This window comes from Buteo buteo, chromosome 31 (assembly GCF_964188355.1).
Source record: "Buteo buteo chromosome 31, bButBut1.hap1.1, whole genome shotgun sequence".
NCBI classification, from domain to species: Eukaryota; Metazoa; Chordata; class Aves; order Accipitriformes; family Accipitridae; genus Buteo; species Buteo buteo.
In genome coordinates, this window is record NC_134201.1 from 3,079,149 (window position 1) to 3,102,163 (window position 23,015).

Below are 23,015 nucleotides of genomic sequence, written 5' to 3' on the forward strand. Positions count from 1 at the left end.
GGTCCCCGGCCCTATAGGGGGCAATGGAGAGTCCCTGGCCCTATAGGGGATGGTGGGGGGTCCCCAGCCCTATAGGGGATGGTGGGGGGTAACCAGCCCTATAGGAGGTGGTGGGGGTCCTTGTCCCCCAGTGCTATAGGGGATGATGGGGAGTCCTCAGCCCTATAGGAGATGGTGGGGGGTCCCTGTCCCCCAGTCCCCAGCCCTATAGGAGACAGTAGGGAGTCCCCAGCCCTATAGGAGACGGTAGGGAGTCCCCAGCCCTATAGGACATGGTTGGGGGTCCCTAGCCCCCAGCCCTATAGGGGATGACGGGGAGTCCCCAGCCCTGTAGGAGATGGTGGGGGGTCCCCAGCCCTTTAGGGGACGATGGAGAGTCCCCAGCCCTATAGGGGGTGGTGGGGTCTCCCTGTCCCCCAGTGTCCAGCCCTATAGGAGATGGTGGGGGGTCCCCAGCCCTATAGGGGATGATGGAGAGTCCCCAGCCCTATAGGGGGTGGTGGGGGCTCCCTGTGCCCCAGTGCCCAGCCCTATAGGAGATGGTGGGGGGTCCCCAGCCCTATAGGGGACGATGGAGAGTCCCCAGCCCTATAGGGGGTGGTGGGGGCTCCCTGTGCCCCAGTGCCCAGCCCTATAGGAGATGGTGGGGGGTCCCTGTTCCCCAGTGCCTGGCCCTATAGGAGACAGTGGGGGGGTCCCCAGCCCTCTAGGGGACAATGGAGAGTCCCCAGCCCTATAGGGGATGATGGGGGGGTCCCCGTGCCCCAGCGCCCAGCCCTATAGGGGACGATGGAGAGTCCCCACTGTATGGCTCAGCCCTATAGGAGATGCTGGCAACTGCCCATACGTGGGTGCCCAGCTCTATAGGAGATGTGGGAGAGTCCCCAGCGTGGGGCTCAGCCCTCTAGGACATTATAGAGAACCCACAGGTTGGGCTCAGCCCTATAGAACACACCCGATGCTCCCTATACGTCAGTGCCCAGCCCTATAGGGGATCCCCCGGTGGGCGCTCCTCAGTGCCTATACTGCCCCACAGACCTCCACACACCCCATAGGAAGCCGGGCCAGACCCTATAGCCCCCCCCGAGGCCATGCCAACCCTACAGGTGCCCACCCCGCCACCTCCCTACCTGTTCCCGTCCCCTATATGGCTCCTATATGACCCTTATAGGGGCCCCCAGGTTATTTTTAGCGCTGACCTTTGGGGCTGGCCAAGCCTGGCCGGCGTGACGTCAGAGCCAGCATAGGTGCCCACCCCCCCACCCCCCCCCGAGTCTGGGTGGGGAGGGTGGTCCCTATAGGGTGGCAGGGTCCCCTACGGATTTGTATAGGCTCGGGGGTCTTTATGGGCGCCCTATAGATGTCTATAGAATGCCGGGGCGGGGAGCAGAGCCCGGTGGGTGCCCCTGGGGGGGGGGGGGGTCTCTATAGGGTCCTTACGGTGGGGCAGAGCCCGGCGGGTGCCCCTATAGGGTTTCTATAGGGTCCCCGTGAGGGAGCAGGGGCCCGGTGTCCGTCTCTATAGGTTTTCCATAGGGCCGCCATGAGGCCGCCTAGGCGCCCCGTAGCCCCGCCCACTCCCCCTCGGCCCCGCCCCTCCGCGGACCCTACCACCACCACCGGGGTGGGGGGGGGGTGGAGGAGGAGGAAACTCTCAAACCACCCACTCCTCCACACTCCCCCCCCCCTCCCAATCCACCCTACCCACCATCCCCCCCCCTCCACCCCGCAGCGCTGTGGTACGCGCCGACGGAGGCTATAAAAGGCGGGCGGGCGGCCGGGGGCGCAGTGCGGGCGCCACGTGGAGGGGAAGCGCCGGAGCAGGGCGGCACCGCCATGGCCTCCAACGGTACCGGGGGGGGGGGGGGGCAAAAAAAGGCTCGGGGGGCCTCCCCTCTTCCCTGGGGGGGGGGATCACTACAGCTCGGGCAGGAAGCCCTGCGGCCCTCTTTCTTCCCGGGGGGGCTCCTTACAGCTTCGGGGGGGGGGGGGCAGGAGGGCTCTGTGGCCCTCCGGGGGGGGTCCCTATAGATTGGGGGGGCCCCCTGCGGCCTTCTTTCTTCCCGGGGGGGGGTCCTTACAACGCCAGGGGGGGTATTGTAGCCACCACAGCCCCGGGGAGGAGATGGGGAGGGGGGTGTCTTGGAGCCCCCCCCCAATTCTTCAGCAATTTGTGTGGGGGGGTCCCTAGAGACCTCCCTGGGGAGGGTATGGCGGGCCCGGGGGAATCCTAGAGCCCCCCTTTCTGCTGAGGTGGGCGGTTGTAACGGCGGTGCCGCTTTTCCTGTGGCTTTTTTTTTTTATTTTTTATTTTTTTTCCTTTCCAACGAGCGTTTTTGTTACTTATTTTCTTATTTCGGTAACGGTGTAGCTACGGAGTTTTCATTGTTACGGCTGCATTGGGGTGGGGGGGTGGGGCTGGGATTTGATGCGCCCCCCCTCCCCATTTCCGCGATGCTCCGGGGTTTTTCTTTTAATTAATTCGCCCCCCCCCCCCTTTTTATTTTTAATTTTATTTGCCCGCTGTTGAGGTTTATCCCGCCTCGATTTATTTTTTTTTTTTCAGTGTCGGTTTTGGGTGTTTTTTTTTTTTTGGTAAAAAGCGGTCGCGGATGGGAGGGGGGGGGGGGGCGGACAAAGCGCCGCGCCCGGATGCGCCTGGGCGGCCTCCGGGAGAAAAATCCGCTTCTAAAACCACAAAAAAAAGGGAAATGAAACCCTAAAACTACAAATAAAGAGGAAATTCAGGGTTTTTTTGCAAAGGATGAGGGGATAGTTTGGGGGTCGCGGAGCCCCCCCCCCCCCCCGCCAAGCCCCGCGGCCGCCATTTTGTGCGCCCAGGGAGGGGCGCGGCTTTTCCAGCTGCGCCACCGCCGCCATTTTGTGTGCGCGGGGGGGGGGGGGGGCGCTGCGCATGCGCGCTGGCGCTGCCGCAGTCCCACATCCGGGTCTTTGCCTTTAAAAATATATTCCCTGGAATAAGGGAAAATAAACCCCCTCGGGGAGGGCTGGTGCCGCCTAAAAAAACCTTCGTTTTGGGTAAATTTCCTCTGAGTTTCTTTCAGCTGCTACGCTGCAAGGCGGGAGGAGGCCGATAGCCGCCATCTTGCGGCGAGGGGCAGACCCCCTTTTGTTGTGGGATCTGTGAGGGAAACTTCAGCGCTTGGGTTCGTTTTGTTGCAGCTGTGTAGTTAAATTTGGTTTCTGGGTGCTTGCTTAGAGGGGATATTCGGCCTTAAAATAGGCCTTTAGGTCTTCTGAGTGGGATAAATACTCAAACTCTCTCATTTTGTGCCTTGTTTCGGCTGTTCCAGTGGTTGAATGATTAATAACGTTTGAGCGTATAGCATAAATACGTTTATATTCAGGTACACATACATTTATTTACACAACTAACGATCCTTTTGGGTTTGTTTTTCCCCACAGACTACAGCCAGACGGCGACGCAGAGGTGCGTCCCGCCCCCCTCTCCCCCTCCCTTTTTACGTCTCGACCCTTAGAAATAAGTCGGGAAAAGGGTGTTTCTGTGGGGATTTCACGTGAGTTTGGTGGGTTTGTTTTCGGTTTGTTTGTTCTTGTAACAGCTACGGGGCATACCCAACCCCGCCGGGGCAGGGCTACTCGCAGCAGAGCAGCCAGCCCTACGGCCAGCAGAGCTACAGCGGCTACAGCCAGTCAACTGACACCTCTGCCTACGGCCAGAACAGCTACAGCTCCTCCTACGGCCAGACCCAGAGCAGTAAGCCAAGCCCCTGACGCCCCTTTGTCCCACTACCGGGTCTTTTTTTGGGGTGTTCCACCCTCTTTTTCCACTCGCCCCTCTAGGCTACAGCACCCAGTCAACCCCCCAAGCCTACGGCAGCACCGGCGGCTACAGCAGCGGGCAGAGCTCTCAGACCTCCTACGGGCAACCCTCCTCCTACCCCAGCTATTCCCAGCCGCCGGCGGCCAGCTCCTCCGCTGGCAGGTAGGCAACAGCCACCCCGCAGCACCGCCGTTTGGGTGAAAAAAACCCTCTCTTTCGATGAATATTGAGGGGGTTGTTTGGGTTTTTTTGCAGCTATGGGAGCGGCTCGCAGAGCTCTAGCTACGGCCAACCTCCCAGCGGCGGCTACAACCAACAGTCGAGCTACAGCGGACAGCAGCAGAGCTACAGCCAGCAGTCCTCCTACAACCCGCCCCAGAGCTACAGCCAGCAGAGCCAGTACAACAGCGGGGGCAGCAGCGGATGTGAGCCCGGTGGGGGGGTGGTGGCGCCGTTTTGGGCCTAAATCCTCCTTTTTTTGTGTTTTAACCGTTTGTTTTCGCCGTTGTAGCCAACAGCTACGGTCAGGAACAGTCGTCCATGAGCGGTGGCGGCGGTTACCAGGAGCAGAGCGGCTACGGCGGCGGACAGCAGGAGCGGAGCCGTGGCCGGGGTGGCTACGGCCGAGGCGGCTACGACCGCGGCGGCCGCGGGAGCCGAGGCGGCCGCGGAGGCAACCTCGGGTAGGTGTCGGGGGACGGCGGTTTTGGGGGGGGGTTTGGAGGGTGGAGGAGGGGGGCTCGAGGGTTTTGGGGGAGACAGAAAACCCCCTGAAATTGGGGAGGGGAGAAGGGGGAGAGGGGAGGTGAGCAGCCCCCGGACGGTGCTGTGCAGCACCCCCCGCTCAAGCGGGTTTTAACCAAAATCGGCGCAAGCGCCCCTAAAAAAAAAAAAAGAAAAAAGAAAAAAAAATACTAAACCCCAAAAGGCAAGGCGCCCAGCGGGGGCGCTTGGAGGCGCCTGAAGTGGTAAGACCCTCCCGGAACTTGGGGGGAAAAAAAGGTGTTTTTTGGGAAAAGAAAAAAAAAAAAAAGAGATAAAACCACTCAGCAAACCTGGTTGCCAAGGTCACTTGTAGCCTCCGGTGCCGGCTCTGGTCACGGTGGGGGCACGTGCCCCAGGTTTTAAAAAAATATATATAAAACAAAAAAAAAAAAGAGGAAAATGGTTTGTTTTGAGGTCACTGCAGAAAACAAAAATGTTGATTTTGGGGGAAAAAACCGCCGGTTTTGGATATTGGGCGATGTTTGACACTGATTGATGGGTGATAACCTGGAGTGGAGTGTCTTTGTGGTGTCCCGGTGCACGAAGGGAGGAGGAAATGCCCCAAAAAAACCATGATAATGGTGGTTTTAAACGAAAAAAAAATATGAGAGGTTTTGGGTTTGTGCGCGTGTCGCCCCCCCCGCTTTTGGGCTGAAAAAGCCGCTTTTTGGGGCGGTGAGAGGTGAGTATCGGCGGGGGCGAGCCGCGGTTGCTTGTTTGTCTTGCCGCTGCTGTTGTGCCTGTTAACAAACTCTGCGTTTTGTGTGCTGCAGGTGTGAAAGGCAGCGAAACTTTCGCAATTCTCCGCTCTTTTTGGGTTAAAAAAAAAAAAGGCAGAAAGGGTGAAAAATGCAAACAAAAAAAACCAAACCAAAAACGGCAAAGGGCCCCCCCCTCCCAAAAAAAACCCTACAGGAATGAGGGGGGAAAAGCGACGACGAGCGGTGGGGAGGGGGAGACGCTCCCGCTGGGGGGGCTCGGCTGAAAGCAGGGGGGGTGCCCCCCCTTTAAAAAAAAAAAAAAAAAAGGCAAAACTGAGGTTTTTAATGATTTTTTGGATCCCCCGGCGGGGCCAGAGAGCGCCCGGCTGCTGCGTCCAAGATGAAACGTCGCCAGCGGATGGAGACCCCCAGCCCCCCCCAAGTGCCCCTGCCCCCCCCCCCCAAAAAAAATCTGCAAGGGGGGGGCGCTCAGGAAGGAGGAAACTGCTCAAAAGTGCTGGTTTTGCCCCGAAACTGCCCCCCTCTTTTTAGGCAGGGGATAAAAAAAACCTCATTATCTTCTAATTTATCTCCTCAGCGGTGGTGAGCGTGGTGGCTTCAATAAATTCGGTGGTAAGTCCCAAGAGTTCGGCATTTGAACCCAAAAAAAAAAAAAAGTGTCTGTTTTTTTAACCCCTTCTCTCCGCAACAGCCTGGTCGGGGGCGTTTTGGGGTGAGAAAGCCCCAAAAAAGAGCTGCGGCGGCTGGCCGGAGGCGACATCATCGGGCTGCGTCTTGGGTGTTTAAACAAACAAACAAACGTACAAAAAAAAAAAAAAAGGTCGTTTTTTGGGGGCAAACCGGAGAAAAAAAAAACCGAACATGCACACGGCGACCGCGGGCGGAAAAAAGGCCGGAACGGGGAAATTGCAACTCTTGGCAAAGTGGTGGTCTTATTATTTTTTTTTTGGGGGGGGTGAAAACGCTGGTTTTTAACAAAACGGTTGCATGTGGTTTAAAAAAACGATAATGAAAAACCGGAGGTTTGGTGCAAAGTTTGGTTCCGGGGGAAAAACAAGAAAAATGCAATTTTGGGGCTTGTGTAAAGTGCCGGTGACCTGAGGTTGATGGAAAAAAAAATGATAATGCGTAAAATGGTCAAATTGCCGTTTTTGCCCCCAAATGGGGAGCGGTGAGGTGGTGAGCGCTGCAGTGTACCGACCGAAAACGGAGTGTCTTGGTTTTACCCATCTTGAGAGTTCTCACGCCGTTTTGGAGGGGTTTGCTGAACTGGGGCGTTGCTGGTGGTATTTTGAGGAACAAAAAGTGTGTTTTGAGACAAAAATACCCAAAACTGCCACCCCGGGGGCGACGAGCAGAGACGGATGGCCCCGGTGCCTCAGTTTTGGGGTGAAAACCCTGGAATTGGCGAGTAATGTCGGCCTCGGAGGGGGCCCCTTTTTGGGGGGGAGAGAAGTGAGAGGGAAAAAAAAACCCAAAAAAACCCACCCTGAGTGTTTCTAGGTGCCAAAATTGTTGGGTTTTCACCCCAAAAAGGGGCGTGGGCCGGAATGGGTGGGGAAAAGGCGTTTTTTCCCCCGGTTTTTCCCTATTTTGGGGCGTTTGGGGTGGGGGGGGAGGGGATGGGGTATGTGCCCTCCCCCCTCCCTGTTGCCTAATTAACGCTTTGCCTTTTAATTTTTGCATGTGCCGAAAGGACCCCGGGACCAAGGGCCGCGGCATGATCCTGGTAAGGAGGGGAGGGGGCTAATGAGGGGGGGAAGAGGATTAATTGGGGGGGGTGGCTAATGAGGGGGAAGGGGGTTAACGGGGATAATGAGGGGGGAAGGGTGTTAATGAGTCTGTTAAGGAAGGGGTAATGAGGATACTGAGAGAAAGGGGCTAACGGGGATGGGTTAACGAGGCTACTAAGGGTTAATGAGGGATGGGGGGGCTCTTGAGGGGGGAAAGAGGCTAATGAGGACTAACGAAGGCTGGTGCTAACGAGCTCTTCCCCCCTGCCCCCGCAGGCGAGCAGGATAACTCGGACAACAACACCATCTTCGTGCAGGGGCTGGGCGAGAACGTCACCATCGAGTCGGTGGCCGACTACTTCAAGCAGATCGGCATCATTAAGGTGAGCGGCGTGTCCTTAGCGTGTCCTTAGCGTGTCCTTAGCGTGTCCTTAGCGTGTCCTTAGCGTGTCCTTAGCGTGTCCTTAGCGTGTCCTTAGCGCGTCACCATCCCTAGCATGTCATCAAGTGCATACCATGGAGTTTTAACCAGTGGCCAAGGGGCTGGGGCATCTGCGTGTCATTAACTTCCTGACCTATCACGTGTTCCTTGCATGTCCTTAGCATGTTCATGTGTCTCGTGTGTCCTTAGCGTGTTGCTGCACGTCCTTAGCACGTTGTGCTGTTCCCCCTCCCCCAGACCAACCCGATGGGGACACCCGCAATAAACCCCCTGGGTCCTTAGCGTGTCCTCGCCCCCTCCCTGTGCGCTTAGCGTGTTTTTAGCGTGTCCTTAGCGTGTCGTTTCCCTCCCCAGACAAACAAGAAGACGGGGCAGCCCATGATCAACCTCTACACGGACCGGGAGACGGGCAAACTGAAGGGGGAGGCCACCGTCTCCTTCGACGACCCCCCCTCGGCCAAAGCCGCCATCGACTGGTTCGACGGTAGGAGCCCCCCCTCGATCCCCCCCCCCGCTCCCCCGAAAAAAAGACGGAAGTTTTGGGGCTGAATTCTCCCATTTTTAGGCAAAGAATTCTCCGGCAACCCCATCAAGGTGTCCTTCGCCACCCGCCGCGCCGACTTCAACCGCGGCGGAGGGGGCGGCCGGGGCGGCCGCGGCCGAGGAGGTGAGACGAGCTGGGGTGGGGGCGCCGAGGGAGCGCTCGGGCGTCCCCAAAATCCCCTTTTTTCACCCCAAAAAACTCCTTTCCTAGGCCCCATGGGACGAGGCGGTTTTGGCGGCGGCAACAGCGGTTCCGGCGGGGGCAACCGGGGCGGTTTCCCCAGCGGCGGCGGCGGCCAGCAACGCGCCGGCGACTGGAAATGTCCCAACCCGTGAGTTTGGGAACTGGGATAAACTGGGGAAGAAGGGGGCAACCGGGCGGGGCCGATGACCTCATCACATTTTTTTTTTTTAATTTTTTTTAAATTTTTTTTTTCTCCGCAGCGCGTGCGAGAACATGAACTTCTCGTGGCGCAACGAATGCAACCAGTGCAAGGCCCCCAAACCCGACGGGCCCGGCGCGCCCCACATGGGTAAATACCCGGGGGGCGGCCGCGGCGGGAACCACATGGGTAAATACCGGGGGGTCCGGGTGGGGTGGGGGGGGGGCCACGCCCACCTGGTGTCCTCATCGTGCACCCCTCCCCTCCCCCCCCCCCAATTTTGTCACCCGCAGGCGGCGGTGGCGGCGGGTTCGGCGAGGAGCGACGTGGCGGGCGCGGAGGATTCGACCGCGGCGGCTACAGGGGAGGCCGGGGTGGAGATCGGGGTGGTTTCCGTGGCGGGAGAGGCGGCGACCGAGGCGGCTTTGGGCCGGGGAAGATGGATTCCAGGTAAGATGGCCGAAGGGGGCTGTCGTGTCGTGTTGGGGATCTGTTCACTCTGAAACCTACTGATGACCTGTGAATGAACCTGTTTCCAGCAGCTCTGAAACATCTGGGAGGTGGGGGGTGGGGTGGGGTGTGTGTGTGTTAGTAGGTTCCAGAGTTAACACTTCAGCAGCTCTAAAATCTCTGGGAGGGGGGGTGTTAGTAGGTTCCAGAGTTAACGCTGCAGCAGCTCTGAAACCTCGGGGAGGGGGGTGTTAGGTTCCAGAGTTAACACTGCAGCAGCTCTGAAACCTTGGGGGGGGGGGGTGGTGTTAGTAGGTTCCAGAGTTAACGCTGCACTCTGTGCCCCTGGGAGGTTGGGTGGAGGTGCTGGAGGCCGTTAACTCTGGAGCTTACTGAGCGCTTGTTGACTCTAGGGCATGTTGTTGGGCGCTGTTAACTCTGGGGCTCACTGATGGAGTGTTGGGGAGGGATGTTGAGAGGGGGGGCAGTTCCCTCAACAGCCACGTGGTGGTGCTGGTACTGCCATCATTATGGCCCAGAGTGAATGCCGTTCTCCTGCTTCCTCCTGCAGGCTGTTGGGACAGCATGTTAACTCTGGGTTCTACTGATGGTTGTGGTTAATAGCCTGGCCATGCTTGTGGCTGCTGTTTACTCTGGCCCCTATCGTGATGGTCTTGGTCAAAAGCTGAGCTCTATTTGTCCATGTTAACTCTGGCCCCTACCGACACACCTCTGCTTTCTCTCCGCAGGGGCGACCACCGGCAGGACCGCCGCGAGAGGCCCTACTGAGCCCCCCCCCGCACCCCTTCCCCCCCCCCTCATGTTTTTTATTTGGTGCCCTGTCCCTGGGGCCGGCCGGCCCCGCCCCCCCCGCGGGGTCTCCCCGCTTTTAACCCTCCCCCACCCCCCATTAAAGTCTTGGGGGACGACATGGCCCCGCCTGTTTTTTTGGGGGGGGGGGAGGGGAAGGGAAGTCGGGGTGGTGGTGGCTGCTCCTTGCCCTCATTAGGCTCCAGAGTGAACGCGCCCCTTAATGAGGTACTTCCGGCTGCCGGGCTCGTTAAACCCCCTCGTTAAACCCTGACGTGGCTCAGGGCGGGGGGACCCGACCTTTTCGGCTGCCCCGTGATTGGGCAGGGAATCTATAGGGAACGGCTCACCCTATGGGGAACGGGGCCCCCTATAGAAAACAGACACACACCCCTTATTTGGGAGGGGGCGTGGCCAAGCGGGGGGGCGTGCTCGGGAGGGCAATGTAGTCGCGAAGGGGGGCGTGTCCGGACAGGTGGCGGGGGCGTGGTCAGGGGCGTGGTGGAGGCTTGGGTGGGCGGGGCGAGCAGGTGCCGGAGGGCGCGGGGCGGCCGCAGCGGCCATGAGCGCCATGGGAGGCGGGAAGCGGGACCGGGGTCGGGGCTGGTCCTGGTGCTGCTGGTGCTGGTGGTGGAGGGTGAGTCGTGGTGGGGGGGTCGTGAGGGGATTGGGGGGGTTAAAAGTCTGAGGGGAGCGGGTGGGGGCGGTATTGTGTGGGAAAGGGATCGTGAGGGGACAGGTCGGGGCGGGATTTGTGTGGAAAAGGGATCGTGAGGGGATTTGGAGGATCGTGAGGAGGATGTGAGGGGTTTGGGGGGGTTAAAAGTCTGAGAGGGGCGGGATTTGTGTGGAAAGGGATCGTGAGGGGACTTGAGAGGATCGTGAGGGGATTGGGGGGTCAAAAGTCTGAAGGGAGTGAGGAGAGGGAACAGGTTGGGGTGGGATTTGTGTGGAAAGGGATCGTGAGGGGAACAGGTCGGGGCGGGATTTGTGTGGAAAAGGGATCGTAAAGGGACGTGGGAGGATCGTGAGGGGATTTTGGAGGATCGTGAGGGGATTGGGGGGGTCAAAAGTCTGAGGGGAGCGGGAGGGAACAGGTCGGGGCGGGATTTGTGTGGAAAAGGGATCGTGAGGGGATTTTGGAGGATCGTGAGGGGTTTGGGGGGGTTAAAAGTCTGAGAGGGGCGGGATTTGTGTGGAAAGGGATCGTGAGGGGACTTGGGAGGATCGTGAGGGGATTTTGGAGGATCGTGAGGGGATTGGGGGGGTCAAAAGTCTGAGGGGAGCGGGAGGGAACAGGTCGGGGCGGGATTTGTGTGGAAAAGGGATCGTGAGGGGACAGGTCGGGGCGGGATTGATTTGTGTGGAAAAGGGATCGTGAGGGGATTTTGGGGGATCGTGAGGAGGATGTGAGGGGTTTGGGGGGGTTAAAAGTCTGAGAGGGGCGGGATTTGTGTGGAAAGGGATCGTGAGGGGACTTGGGAGGATCGTGAGGGGATTTTGGAGGATCGTGAGGGGATTTTGGAGGATCGTGAGGGGACTGGGGGGGTCAAAAGTCTGAGGGGAGTGAGGAGAGGGAACAGGTTGGGGTGGGATTTGTGTGGAAAGGGATCGTGAGGGGATTTTGGAGGATCGTGAGGGGACACGGATCGTTTTGGGGGGGACGTGAGGGGATTGGGGGGGTTAAAAGGTCTGAGGGGAGTGGGAGGGAACAGGTCGGGGTGGGATTTGTGTGGAAAAGGGTCATGAGGGGATAATGTGTGTGTGGGGTGGTCCTGAGGGGACATGGATCGTTTTGGGGGGGACGTGGGGATCGTGAGGGGATTGGGGGGGGTCCAAAGTCTGAGGGGAGCGGGAGGGAACAGGTCGTGGTGGGATTTGTGTGGAAAGGGATCGTGAGGGGATTTTGGAGGATCGTGAGGGGACACAGACTGTTTTGGGGGGACATGGGGATCGTGAGGTGGTCGTGAGGGGATTGGGGGGGGGTCCAAAGGTCTGAGGGGAGCGGGAGGGAATAGGTTGGGGCAGGATTTGTGTGGAAAAGGGATGGTGAGGGGATTTTGGAGGATCGTGAGGGAACGATGTGGCTGAGGGGGGTCCTGAGGGGACACGGATTGTTTTGGGGGGGACGAGGGGACAGGAAGGTGGTGGTGGGGGGATCGTGAGAGGACGTGGGGGGGGACACAGGGGTTATGGGGGGATGTGAAGGGACACGAGGGGACACAGGTGACACTGGGGGGGGGGGGATGTCACACCTCCTGTCCCCGCAGGACACATTCCTCAGGGCAGGTTTTTCCGGCTTGGCCATCGCCCCGGAGTGTGTGTGTGTGTTCGTTTGGGGGGGGATGACATCCCCAGATGCTTTAGGGTGTCCCTGTGTCCCCCCCCCCCCCCCCCCCCAATCCCAGTATGGCTCTGACATCATCGCTTTTTTTCTCCACAGGTCACTGGGGGACGGTGGTAGCGGATGAGCCAGGTAAATTGGGGGGGGACACACGCATGTGACACACACGTGCCTCGCCCCGGATACATACGTGTCCCCCCCCCGGGGCACGCTGCCAGCCGGACATCCGGGGAGGGGACGACGGGGACACCCGGACACTGGGATTCCCATATTTTTGTTGGGGTGGGGGGTCCTGGTGACCCACGGAAAAAGGGAGATTCGGGTGGGTGGGGGGGGTTCCTGCATGCAGGGTTTGGGCAGATGGATGGGGGGGCTCCTTATTTTGGGGGGGGGTGCCAGGGTTCCCGGAGATTGGGATCCCTGATGCTCTTCCCCCCCCTCCTCCTCCTCCTCCCAATTTCTCCCAGTGCCGTGCGGGACCCCCGTGCGCCGGCGAGTGGTGGGGGGTACGGGGGCGAGGGCGGGACAGTGGCCCTGGCAGGTCAGCCTCGCTTTTCGGGGACGTCACGTCTGCGGGGGGTCCCTCATCGCCCCCGCCTGGGTCCTCACCGCTGCGCACTGCTTCCCGCTGTGAGTACACCCCCCCACCCCCAAAAAAAATCCCCTGGGGACCCCCAGAACCTTTCCCCACCCCCCAGGAATCCTAAATATCGGTTTGCACTTCCAAAAAAGACTTTTCAGGCCCCTAAATTCCCCCCCCCCGGTACTCCCAAATACTCTCTGCAGACCCCAAACCTGCCAAATTTCCCCTGAACCCCCTCCAACGTTTCCAAATACCCCCCCAACATTTCCAAATAGCCCCCCCCACATTTCCAAATAACCCCCCAGCACCCAAAATACCTCCCTACGCTCCCCAACTCCTCCGCAGCACCCCAAAACAGCCCCCTGGGCCCCCCCCCACCCCCCTGAGCCCCCCACCCACCTGCCCTGCACCCCTCAACCCCCCCCCCGGGACCCCAATACCCCCCCAAAACCGCCCCCGTGACTGTCCCAGGGGGACCCCGCTCTGTTTTGGGGACCCCACTCCGTTTTGGGGACCCTTTTGCCTGACCCCCCCCCCTCCCCAACAACTCCCCTTACAGGGAGAACCCCCTCTCCGAATACCGGGTGACGCTGGGGGCCCTCCAGCTCCTGTCCCCCCCCGCCGACGCCCAAGTGAGGCGGGTGGCCGCCGTCACCCGCCACCCCGCTTACCGCGACGGTGACGTCAACGAGGCGCACGGTGACGTCGCCGGGGACCTCGCTTTGGCACGCTTGGACCCCCCTGCCACCCCCACCCGCCTGGTGCGCCCAATTTGCCTGCCCGGTCCCGCCGTCCGCTTCCCCCCCGGCACCAACTGCACCGTCACCGGATGGGGGGACGTCCACACCGCTGGTCAGTGTCACCCAGGAATTATTTTTTGGGGGACGGGACACGGGGATCACCCAGAAATTATTTTTTTGGGGGGGACGGGACACGGGGATCACCCAGAAATTACTTTTTTGGGGGACGGGACACGGGGATCACCCAGAAATTACTTTTTTGGGGGATGGGACACGGGGATCACCCAGAAATTACTTTTTTTTGGGGGACGGGACACAGGGATCACCCAGAAATTATTTTTTTTGGGGGGACGGGACACGGGGATCACCCAGAAATTATTTTTTTTGGCGGGACGGGACACGGGGATCACCCAGAAATTATTTTTTTTGGGGGGGGGGGGGGACACGACACACAGGGACGGTTGACCCCATCGGCACCGACGTGGTCTTGGTGACGCCGGTGTCACCGAGTTTGGTGACCCTGCTGGCCCCTCTGCGGGGTTTTGGCACAGGTAGAGGGGGACGCCGTCGTCGCCGGTCGCGGTGCCAGCGCTTTGGGGTGTCGAGGGACAAGTTGGGGTCACCCTCGTCACCGCGGTGCGTCGTCCCCCCCCCCCATTTGCCGCAGGTCCCCTGCCGCCCCCCAAAACGCTGCAGCAGCTGGAAGTGCCCCTCCTCAGCCACCGGCGTTGCCGCTGCCTTTACGCCGAGACGGCCGGTGCGGGGACGCCCGCCGGGGACACGCTCTGCGCCGGTTTCCCCCAGGGACAACGCGACGCCTGCCAGGTGGGTGCCACCGTCGAGGGTGACGAGGGAATTTTCGGTATCGCCACGTCCCTCTTCATCCTCTTCCCCCCCTCCCTGTCCCCGCAGGGTGATTCCGGTGGTCCCCTCTCTTGCCGGGTGGGCGACGTTTGGCTACTGGCGGGGGTGGTAAGCTGGGGGGAGGCTTGCGGTTTACCCGGCCGCCCCGGCGTCTACACCCGCGCCGCCGCTCACGCCGCTTGGATCGCCGCCGCCGTTCCCGAAGCCCCCCTGCGCCACCCTCAGCTCGCCCCTTTCCCCGAGGACGAGGACGACGGGCCCTGCGGGAACGGGGACCCCCAAACCGTTCCCCCCGAGGTTTGGCCCCGGCCTTTGCCGCCTGACGGAGGCGGCAGCGCCGGTGACGCCCACCCAGCCGCTCGGCCCGGTCACCTCCTGTTGCTGCTGGTGTTGGGGTTCCTGCTGCCCCTCGGTCTTCGCTGAGCCCACCCCCGAGGGGCTGGGGGCACCCAAAATGACTTGACGGGACCCCGAATCGGGCGCGGGATGCCAAACTAGCACCTGGGATGGATGGCCGACACCCAAAAAAATGACTCGTGGGGGGTGCCGAGATGGCTTCGGGCGCCCAAAACGGCTGACGGGGACCCCTCAGCTTGGCGCCCCCTCCCCGAATAAATCATCTGAACACACCTCCACCTCCTCCTTTATCGGTTTTTTTGGGGGGGGAGCACCCCCCCCCCGAGTCCCGGCTGGTTGCGCGTGGGGGGAGGCTGAGCCCAGCCACAACTCGCCGCACCGATGCCGCCCTCATTTTTTGGCCACTTTCGCCTGCTTGTGCTTCGGGGGGGCCCAGCGCAGGCAGATGGAGTCGACTGTAGGGGGGAAAAAAAAAAATTGGGAGGGCAAGAGTTGGGGTGTGTGGGGGGGGTCGGGAGCGAGGTCGTTAACGGGGAGAGGTTAATGACGTACCGGTGATGGGCGGTTTCTTGTACTGGGCGCTTTTGAGGTGTTCCTCCACCAGTTTGGGGGTGACGCAGATGACGTGTTGCCCTTTCCAGTATTTGACCATGTTGAGGGACTGGAGGGTGCTGATGATGTCGGTCTGGGTGATGCTGGTCATCTGGCTGGGGAGGGGAAAGGGGGTTAACTGGGAGCACTGGGGAAACTGGAGGTGGGGGGGGGGGGGGGAAGAACTGGAGCTGACTGTGGGGCGGAAGGGGGTACTGGGAGGAGTTACCGGTGGGTAGTGGGGTGCTGGGGGCATTGGGGAGAGATGGAGACGTAGGACCGCCAGCAGTAGCCGTGATCCGGATACTGGAGGGGTAACTGGTTGTACTGGGAGGTTACTGGTCTTACTGGCGGATATCTGGTGCCCTCCTGAGCTCCTTGGTGGACAGGGGGCCCCGGAAGTCCCTCAGGGTCTCCAGCAGCACCCGTGATCCCACGTTACTGGGAGTTACTGGTGCCCACCTGAAATCCTTGATGGTCAGGGTGCCCTGGAAGTCCCTCAGGATCTCCAGCAGCATCCGTGACCCCACGTTACTGGGAGTTACTGGTGCCCAGTGAGGTCCCTGATGGACAGGGTGCCCCGAAAGTCCCTCAGGATCTCCAGCAGCACCCATAATCCCACGTTACTGGGAGTACTCTGAGGGTTACTGGGAGTTACTGGTGCCCACTGGAGCTCCTTGATGGACAGGGTGCCCCAGAAGTCCCCAGGATCTCCGGCAGCACCCGTGATCCCACGTTACTGGGAGTACTCAGAGGGTTACTGGGAGTACTCAGAGGGTCCCTGGGAGTTACTGGTGCCCACCAGCGGGTTTACTGGGAGTTACTGGTGCCCACCTGAGATCCTTGATGGACAAGGTGCCCCGAAAGTCCCTCAGGATCTCCAGCAGCACCCATAATCCCACGTTACTGGGAGTACTCTCAGGGTTACTGGGAGTTACTGGTGCCCACTGGAGCTCCTTGATGGTCAGGGTGCCCTGGAGAAGACCCTCAGGATCTCCAGCAGCACCCGTGACCCCACGTTACTGGGAGTTACTGGTGCCCAGTGAGGTCCTTGATGGTCAGGGTGCCCTGGAAGTCCCTCAGGATCTCCGGCAGCACCTGTGATCCCACGTTACTGGGAGTACTCGGAGGGTTACTGGGAGTTACTGGTGCCCAGTGAGGTCCTTGATGGACAGGGTGCCCCGGAAGTACCTCAGGATCTCCAGCAGCACCCGTAATCCCACATTACTGGGAGTCCTCGGAGGGTCCCTGGGAGTACTCGGAGGGTCCCTGGGAGTACTCGGAGGGTCCCTGGGAGTTACTGGTGCCCACCAGCGGGTTTACTGGGAGTTACTGGTGCCCACCTGAGATCCTTGATGGACAAGGTGCCCCGAAAGTCCCTCAGGATCTCCAGCAGCACCCAGGACCAGTAACTGCGGTAGCTCAGCTTCCCCAGGTCCGACAGCGGTTTCTCCGGGGAACCCACCGTGCTTTCCAGCTTGGAGAGCTCGTAACCTGCCGGGAAAGAGGGACCCAGACGTTTGGGGGGGGGTCCCCACCCCTTTTTGGGGACCCCCCCACCCCTTTTTTGGGGATCACTCCACCCGACTCACTAAAGGCGATGAGGAATTTGCCGTAACCCCGGCGCTGGTAGGGCGGCAGCGTCAGGATGCAGGCGACGTTGTTGCCGTCGGGCGATTCCTTCTCCTGCGGGGTGACACGCAGCGGGTGACGGACGCGTGACGGTGACACACGTGTCGGGGTGACGGTGACACATGTGTCGCATGTCACCCCCCCCCTCCCCAAATACCTTGGAAAAGTAGCCGACGATGTGGGCGCCCTGTCGGTCCACCTCGGTGAGGAGGTAGAAGACGAAAGGTTCCACGTCGAAATAAAGGGTTTTGTGGTCGAGGAAGAGTTTGGCCAGCAGGCAGAGGTTCTGGCAGTAGATCTGGGAAGGCGCCGTCACGCGTCACGCGCCGTCACGCGTCGCCACGCGTGTCGTCGTCCCCCTCCCCCCCGCGTCAACCACCCCGGGGTTACCTTGTGGTCTTTGCCGTCCACTTCGTAGACGGAGATGTTGCTCTTGCGGTAGATCTCCCGTCCCGGCGGTTGCCGCCACTGGCACTGGCCCTGGGGACGGTCACGCGTGTCACGCGTGTCCCTCCACGTGTCATGCACGTCCCCAAGCGTGTCACGCGTGTCCCCTACCAGCTGGACCCCTACGCGTGCTCAGACCTCGAGGCCGCGCTCCCGGAGCTCCCCGCCTGACCGTCCCCTACGTGTGCGTCCCCGTCGTCCCCCCGCCAGCCGCCGCGTGTCGCAGGCGTGTCACAAGCGTGTCACGCGTGTCCCATACCAGGTGGAGGCGGTAGGTGCGCTCGAACTTCATGTATTTGAGGCAATATTCGCAGATCCAGAGCTTCGGCTGCTTCCCGTAGTCCTCGGGGAACGGGGAGAAATACCAGGCGTCGATCTCGAAGTGGCCGATGTGGATCTTGTCCACGTACTTCACTTTCGTGATCTGGGGGGGGGGGGGGGGGACGACGACGACGACACATATGATGCGGTGGGGGGGTCACCCCAGATTTGGGGACACCCCCCTGGACCCTTGGGGACATGCCCAGGACCTTGGGGACCCCCCCTTGGAACTTTGAGGACCCCTGTCGGAACTTTGGGGACCTCCTTCGGGACTCACCGCCTCGTGCTCTTTCTCCAGCGCCGCCGTGGTGGGGTCCATCTCGGCGTAGGTCTGCAAAAGGGCTCCCAGTAACTCCCAGTAACGCCCAGTGCGACTTCTTAGGGGCTCTAGTAAATCCCCAGGGCCTCCCCAGTAACTCTCAGGGCCTCCAATTTCTTCCCAGTACCCTCCAGTTGCCTCCCAGCACCCCTTAACACCCTCCCAGCACCCCTCAACACCGTCCCAGCTCCTCTCGACACCCTCCCAGTACCCCTCAACGCCCTCCCAGCTACTCTTAACGCCCTCCCAGTTCCTCCCAGTCCCCCCCACCTTCTGGACGTGGTTGATCTCATCGTGTTTGCGTTTCTGGTTGCGGGTGATCTTGCGCTCGGGCTGCTCGGCCAACTCGCCCAGAAACTGCTCCGAACTTTTCTGCACGGCTTCCTTCAGCGTCTTGGTCAGTGCCAGTCGGTTCTTGTCCACCCATTCGTCCAGCCGACGGTTAACTGGGAGAACTGGGAGCTCAGCGAGGGGCAGGGGGGGTTCCCACCGCCTCCCCCCAACCCCTTTTCCCAGTGTCTCCCAGTACTCACAGCCCACGTAGTGGACGTAATACTCCTCGCGTCCCTCCTGCTCGTTCAGACGGGACTGGATCACCTCCGCCGAGTCTGGGGGGGGGGAAACTGGGACCAGTTAGCAGCCCAGCAAGCCCTCTCCCAGTTTGGATCAGTGTCGGGGGGTGAGTACAGGGGGCTGTACTGGTGCTGCCCAGGCCTGCTGCGATGGGATTTATACTGGTCCCTGTTCTCCCAGTCCCACTGTGACAGGATCCACTCTGGTCCCAGTTCTCCCACTCCCAGTTCAGCCCAGACATGCTGTGATATGATTTATACTGGTCCCAGTTCTCCCACTCCCAGTTCAGCCCAGATCCCCTGTGATGGGATTTATACTGGTCCCAGTTCGGCCCAGGCCCGCTGCGATGGGATTTATACCGGTCCCAGTTCTCCCAGTTCAGCCCAGACCAGGATTTATACAGGTCCCAGTTTAGCCCAGACCCAGTGTGATGGGATTTATACTGGTCCCCGTTCAACCCAGACCCAGTGTGATGGGATTTATACCGGTCCCAGTTCAGCCCGGACTGGGATTTATACCAGTCCCAGTTCAACCCAGACCCAGTGTGATGGGATTTATACCGATCCCAGTTCTCCCAGTTCAGCCCAGACCAGGATTTATACCAGTCCCAGTTCAACCCAGACCCAGTGTGATGAGATTTATACAGGTCCCAGTTCAGCCCAAACCTGCTGTGATGGGATATATACTGGTCCCAGTTCAGCCCAGCCCCACTGTGATGGGATTTATACCGGTCCCAGTTCTCCCAGTTCAGCCCAGACCCGGATTTATACCGGTCCCAGTTCAGCCCAGACCCGCTGTGATGGGTTTTATACCGGTCCCAGTTCTCCCAGTTCAGCCCAGACCCAGATTTATACCAGTCCCAGTTCAGCCCAGACCCGCTGTGATGGGATTTATACCGGTCCCAGTTCTCCCACTCCCAGTTCAGCCCAGACCCGCTGTGACATGATTTACACTGGTCCCAGTTCAGCCCAGACCTGCTGTGATGGGATTTATACTGGTCCCGGTTCTCCCAGTCCCACTGTGACAGGATCCACTCTGGTCCCAGTTCTCCCACTCCCAGTTTAGCCCAGATCCCCTGTGATGGGATTTATACTGGTCCCAGTTTGGCCCAGACCCGCTGTGATGGGATTTATACCGGTCCCAGTTCTCCCAGTTCAGCCCAGACCCGGATTTATACCGGTCCCAGTTCAGCCCAGACCCGCTGTGATGGGATTTATACCAGTCCCAGTTCTCCTGGTTCAGCCCAGACCCGGATTTATACAGGTCCCAGTTTAGCCCAGACCCGCTGTGATGGGATTTATACTGGTCCCCGTTCAACCCAGACCCAGTGTGATGGGATTTATACCGGTCCCAGTTCTCCCACTCCCAGTTCAGCCCGGACTGGGATTTATACTGGTCCCAGTTCAACCCAGACCCAGTGTGATGGGATTTATACCGGTCCCAGTTCTCCCAGTTCAGCCCAGACCAGGATTTATACCGGTCCCAGTTCAACCCAGACCCAGCGTGATGGGATTTATACAGGTCCCAGTTCAGCCCAAACCTGCTGTGATGGGATTTATACTGGTCCCAGTTCAACCCAGACCCAGCGTGATGGGATTTATACCGGTCCCAGTTCTCCCAGTTCAGCCCAGACCCGGATTTATACTGGTCCCAGTTCAGCCCAGACCCACTGTGATGGGATTTATACCGGTCCCTGTTCTCCCAGTTCAGCCCAGACCCGGATTTACACCGGTCCCAGTTCAGCCCACACCCGCTGCGATGGGATTTATACCGGTCCCAGTTCTCCCAGTTCAGCCCAGACCCGGCTTTATACTGGTCCCACTTCAGCCCGGTCCCGCCGTGCCCGCCCCCAGTTCCCCCCAGTCCTGATCACCTCCTGCTCCCCGTCCCTCTGTGCCCCCCCCCCCGCCCCCAGTTCCCCCAGTCCCACCCCCGCACTGGTCCCAGTCCCTCTCCCCCCCCCCCCAACTCACGCCAGGTGCCGTCCGCCCGGCGGCACAGGTACGTCTCCCCGATCTCCACCGTCACCTCCGCCTCCCGCGGCGGCGGCGGGGGCGGCGGGGAAGCCGACGAAGCCGCCGCTTCCTCCGGGCCTCCCCCACGGACTCGCCCGGCCTCGGGGCTGCCGCCGCCGCCCGCCGCCGCCGCCGCCTCAGGCCCGGCCGCGGGGCCTCCGGCCGGAGCCGCCGCCGCCGTCGCCTCCGCCATGTCCGTCTCCCTCGGCCGACGCGCCGGAAGTGGCGTCACAGGCGCGGCGAGGGGAGGAGCGTTGCTAGGAGGCGGGCGAGCGGGGGGCGGGGCTTCGCCGTGCGAGGAGGCGGGGGATCGGCTCGGGGGCGGGGCCGCGCTGTGTTAGGAGGCGGGGACCGGGCTCGGGGGCGTGGCCTCGCGTCGCTAAGAGGCGGGGAACGGGCTCGGGGGCGTGGCCTCGCGTCGCTAAGAGGCGGGGACCGGGCTCGGGGGCGTGGCCTCGCGTCGCTAAGAGGCGGGGACCGGGCTCGGGGGCGTGGCCTCGCGTCGCTAAGAGGCGGGGACCGGGCTCGGGGGCGTGGCCTCGCGTCGCTAAGAGGCGGGGACCGGGCTCGGGGGCGTGGCCTCGCGTCGCTAAGAGGCGGGGACCGGGCTCGGGGGCGTGGCCTCGCGTCGCTAAGAGGCGGGGACCGGGCTCGGGGGCGTGGCCTCGCGTCGCTAAGAGGCGGGGAACGGGCTCGGGGGCGTGGCCTCGCGTCGCTAAGAGGCGGGGAACGGGCTCGGGGGCGTGGCCTCGCGTTGCTAGGAGACGGCGGCCCGCCAGTGTCCCAGTGTGCCTTGCGGCCCTCCCAGTACTCCCAGTACTCCCAGTACTCCCAGTATTCCCAGTACTCCCAGTACCTCCCAGTACTCCCAGTACTCCCAGTACTCCCAGTACCTCCCAGTATTCCCAGTATTCCCAGTATTCCCAGTACTCCCAGTATTCCCAGTACTCCCAGTACCTCCCAGTACTCCCAGTATTCCCAGTATTCCCAGTACCTCCCAGTACTCCCAGTATTCCCAGTATTCCCAGTACTCCCAGTACTCCCAGTACTCCCAGTACCTCCCAGTATTCCCAGTATTCCCAGTACTCCCAGTATTCCCAGTACTCCCAGTACCTCCCAGTACTCCCAGTATTCCCAGTATTCCCAGTACCTCCCAGTACTCCCAGTATTCCCAGTATTCCCAGTACTCCCAGTACTCCCAGTATTCCCAGTACTCCCAGTACCTCCCAGTACTCCCAGTATTCCCAGTACCTCCCAGTACTCCCAGTAACTCCCAATACCTCCCAGTACTCCCAATACCTCCCAGTACTCCCAGTATTCCCAGTACCTCCCAGTACTCCCAGTACTCCCAGTACCTCCCAGTACCTCCCAGTACTCCCAGTACTCCCAGTACCTCCCAGTACCTCCCAGTACTCCCAGTACTCCCAGTACCTCCCAGTACTCCCCCAGGCCCAGCCCAGTGTCCCCCAGTGCTCCCAGTTCCCCCCCCCCGGGGTTCCCCAGGCTCCTTTGGCGCATCCAGTGTCGCCCAGTTCTCCCCCAGTATCGCCCCGGTGTCTCCCAGTTTCCCTCCCAGTGCCCTCCAGTCCCTCCCAGTGTCCCCCAGTGCTCCCCCAGTCCCTCCCAGTCTGTCCAGTGCCCTCCCAGTGCCCCCCCAGTGTCTCCCAGTGTCCCCCAGTCCCTCCCAGTGTCTCCCAGTGCCCCCCCAGTGTCTCCCAGTGTCCTCACACTCCCCCCCAGTCCCTTCCAGTCCGTCCCAGTGTCCCCCCAGTGCCTCCCAGTCCATCCAGAGCCCTCCCAGTGTCCCCCAGGCCCCCTTGCAGTGTGTCCAGTGCCCCCCCAGTGCCTCCCAGTGTCCCCCCAGTGCCCTCCAGTCCCTCCCAGTGTCCCCCAGTGTCCCCCAGAGTCCCCCCAGTGCCCTCCAGTCCCTCCCAGTGTGCCCCAGTCCCTCCCAGTGTCCCCCCCCAGTGCCCTCCAGTCCCTCCCAGTGCCCTCCAGTGCCCCACCAGTGCCTCCCAGTCTGTTCAGAGCCCTCCCAGTGTCCCCCTGTGCCGCTCAGTGTCCCCCCAGTGCCCTCCAGTCCCTCCCAGTGTCCCCCCAGTCCCTCCCAGTGTCCCCCAGTGTCCCCCCCAGGGCCCTCCAGTCCCTCCCAGTGTCTCCCAGTGTCCCCCCAGTGTCCCCCAGTGTCCCCCCAGTGCCCTCCAGTGCCCCCCCAGTGCCTCCCAGTGTCTCCCAGTCTGTTCAGAGCCCTCCCAGTGTCCCCCAGATCCCCTCACAGTGTGTCCAGTGTCTCCCAGTGTCCCCCCAGTCCCTCCCAGTGTCCCCCAGTGTCCCCCCAGTGCCCTCCAGTCCCTCCCAGTGTCCTCCAGTGCCCCCCCAGTGCCTTCCACTGTCTCCCAGTCTGTTCAGAGACCTCCCAGTGTCCCCCCCCAGTGCCCTCCAGTCCCTCCCAGTGTCCCCCCCCAGTGCCCTCCAGTCCCTCCCAGTGCCCTCCAGTGCCCCACCAGTGCCTCCCAGTCTGTTCAGAGCCCTCCCAGTGTCCCCCTGTGCCGCTCAGTGTCCCCCCAGTGCCCTCC

The 23,015-nt window shown here is 61.1% G+C and overlaps 3 protein-coding genes across 4 annotated transcripts; 2 read left to right on the top strand and 1 right to left on the bottom strand.

Moving 5' to 3' along the window:
- The first annotated feature begins 1,720 nt into the window (after window positions 1-1,720).
- Window positions 1,721-9,777, top strand: FUS (FUS RNA binding protein). 2 transcript variants are annotated; one of them, XM_075018880.1, is made up of 15 exons: window positions 1,721-1,849; window positions 3,427-3,451; window positions 3,585-3,739; window positions 3,826-3,967; window positions 4,061-4,230; window positions 4,317-4,488; window positions 5,870-5,904; window positions 6,989-7,021; window positions 7,302-7,408; window positions 7,822-7,951; window positions 8,033-8,134; window positions 8,222-8,342; window positions 8,455-8,582; window positions 8,687-8,843; window positions 9,593-9,777. In XM_075018880.1, the coding sequence occupies exons 1-15, from the start codon at window positions 1,837-1,839 to the stop codon at window positions 9,630-9,632; spliced, it is 1,530 nt and encodes a 509-aa protein (XP_074874981.1). In that variant the 5' UTR covers window positions 1,721-1,836; the 3' UTR covers window positions 9,633-9,777. The 2 variants fall into 2 exon arrangements, with proteins under 2 accessions (XP_074874981.1, XP_074874982.1); XM_075018881.1 differs by having other exon boundaries at window positions 8,455-8,543.
- Window positions 9,778-11,907: 2,130 nt separating this feature from the next.
- On the top strand, window positions 11,908-14,727 carry LOC142026067 (serine protease 33-like). Its single transcript, XM_075018887.1, has 5 exons — window positions 11,908-12,129; window positions 12,465-12,627; window positions 13,140-13,432; window positions 13,988-14,145; window positions 14,233-14,727. Exons 1-5 carry the CDS (start codon window positions 12,063-12,065, stop codon window positions 14,605-14,607), a joined length of 1,056 nt encoding a protein of 351 aa, XP_074874988.1. The 5' UTR covers window positions 11,908-12,062; the 3' UTR covers window positions 14,608-14,727.
- An 81-nt stretch (window positions 14,728-14,808) lies between these two features.
- KAT8 (lysine acetyltransferase 8) lies at window positions 14,809-20,653 on the bottom strand. Its single transcript, XM_075018882.1, has 11 exons — window positions 20,398-20,653; window positions 18,385-18,459; window positions 18,122-18,297; window positions 17,810-17,863; window positions 17,471-17,635; window positions 17,155-17,244; window positions 16,922-17,062; window positions 16,725-16,818; window positions 16,476-16,626; window positions 15,094-15,248; window positions 14,809-14,996 (listed from the first exon to the last, which is right to left on the bottom strand). Exons 1-11 carry the CDS (start codon window positions 20,630-20,632, stop codon window positions 14,932-14,934), a joined length of 1,401 nt encoding a protein of 466 aa, XP_074874983.1. The 5' UTR covers window positions 20,633-20,653; the 3' UTR covers window positions 14,809-14,931.
- Window positions 20,654-23,015: the final 2,362 nt, after the last annotated feature.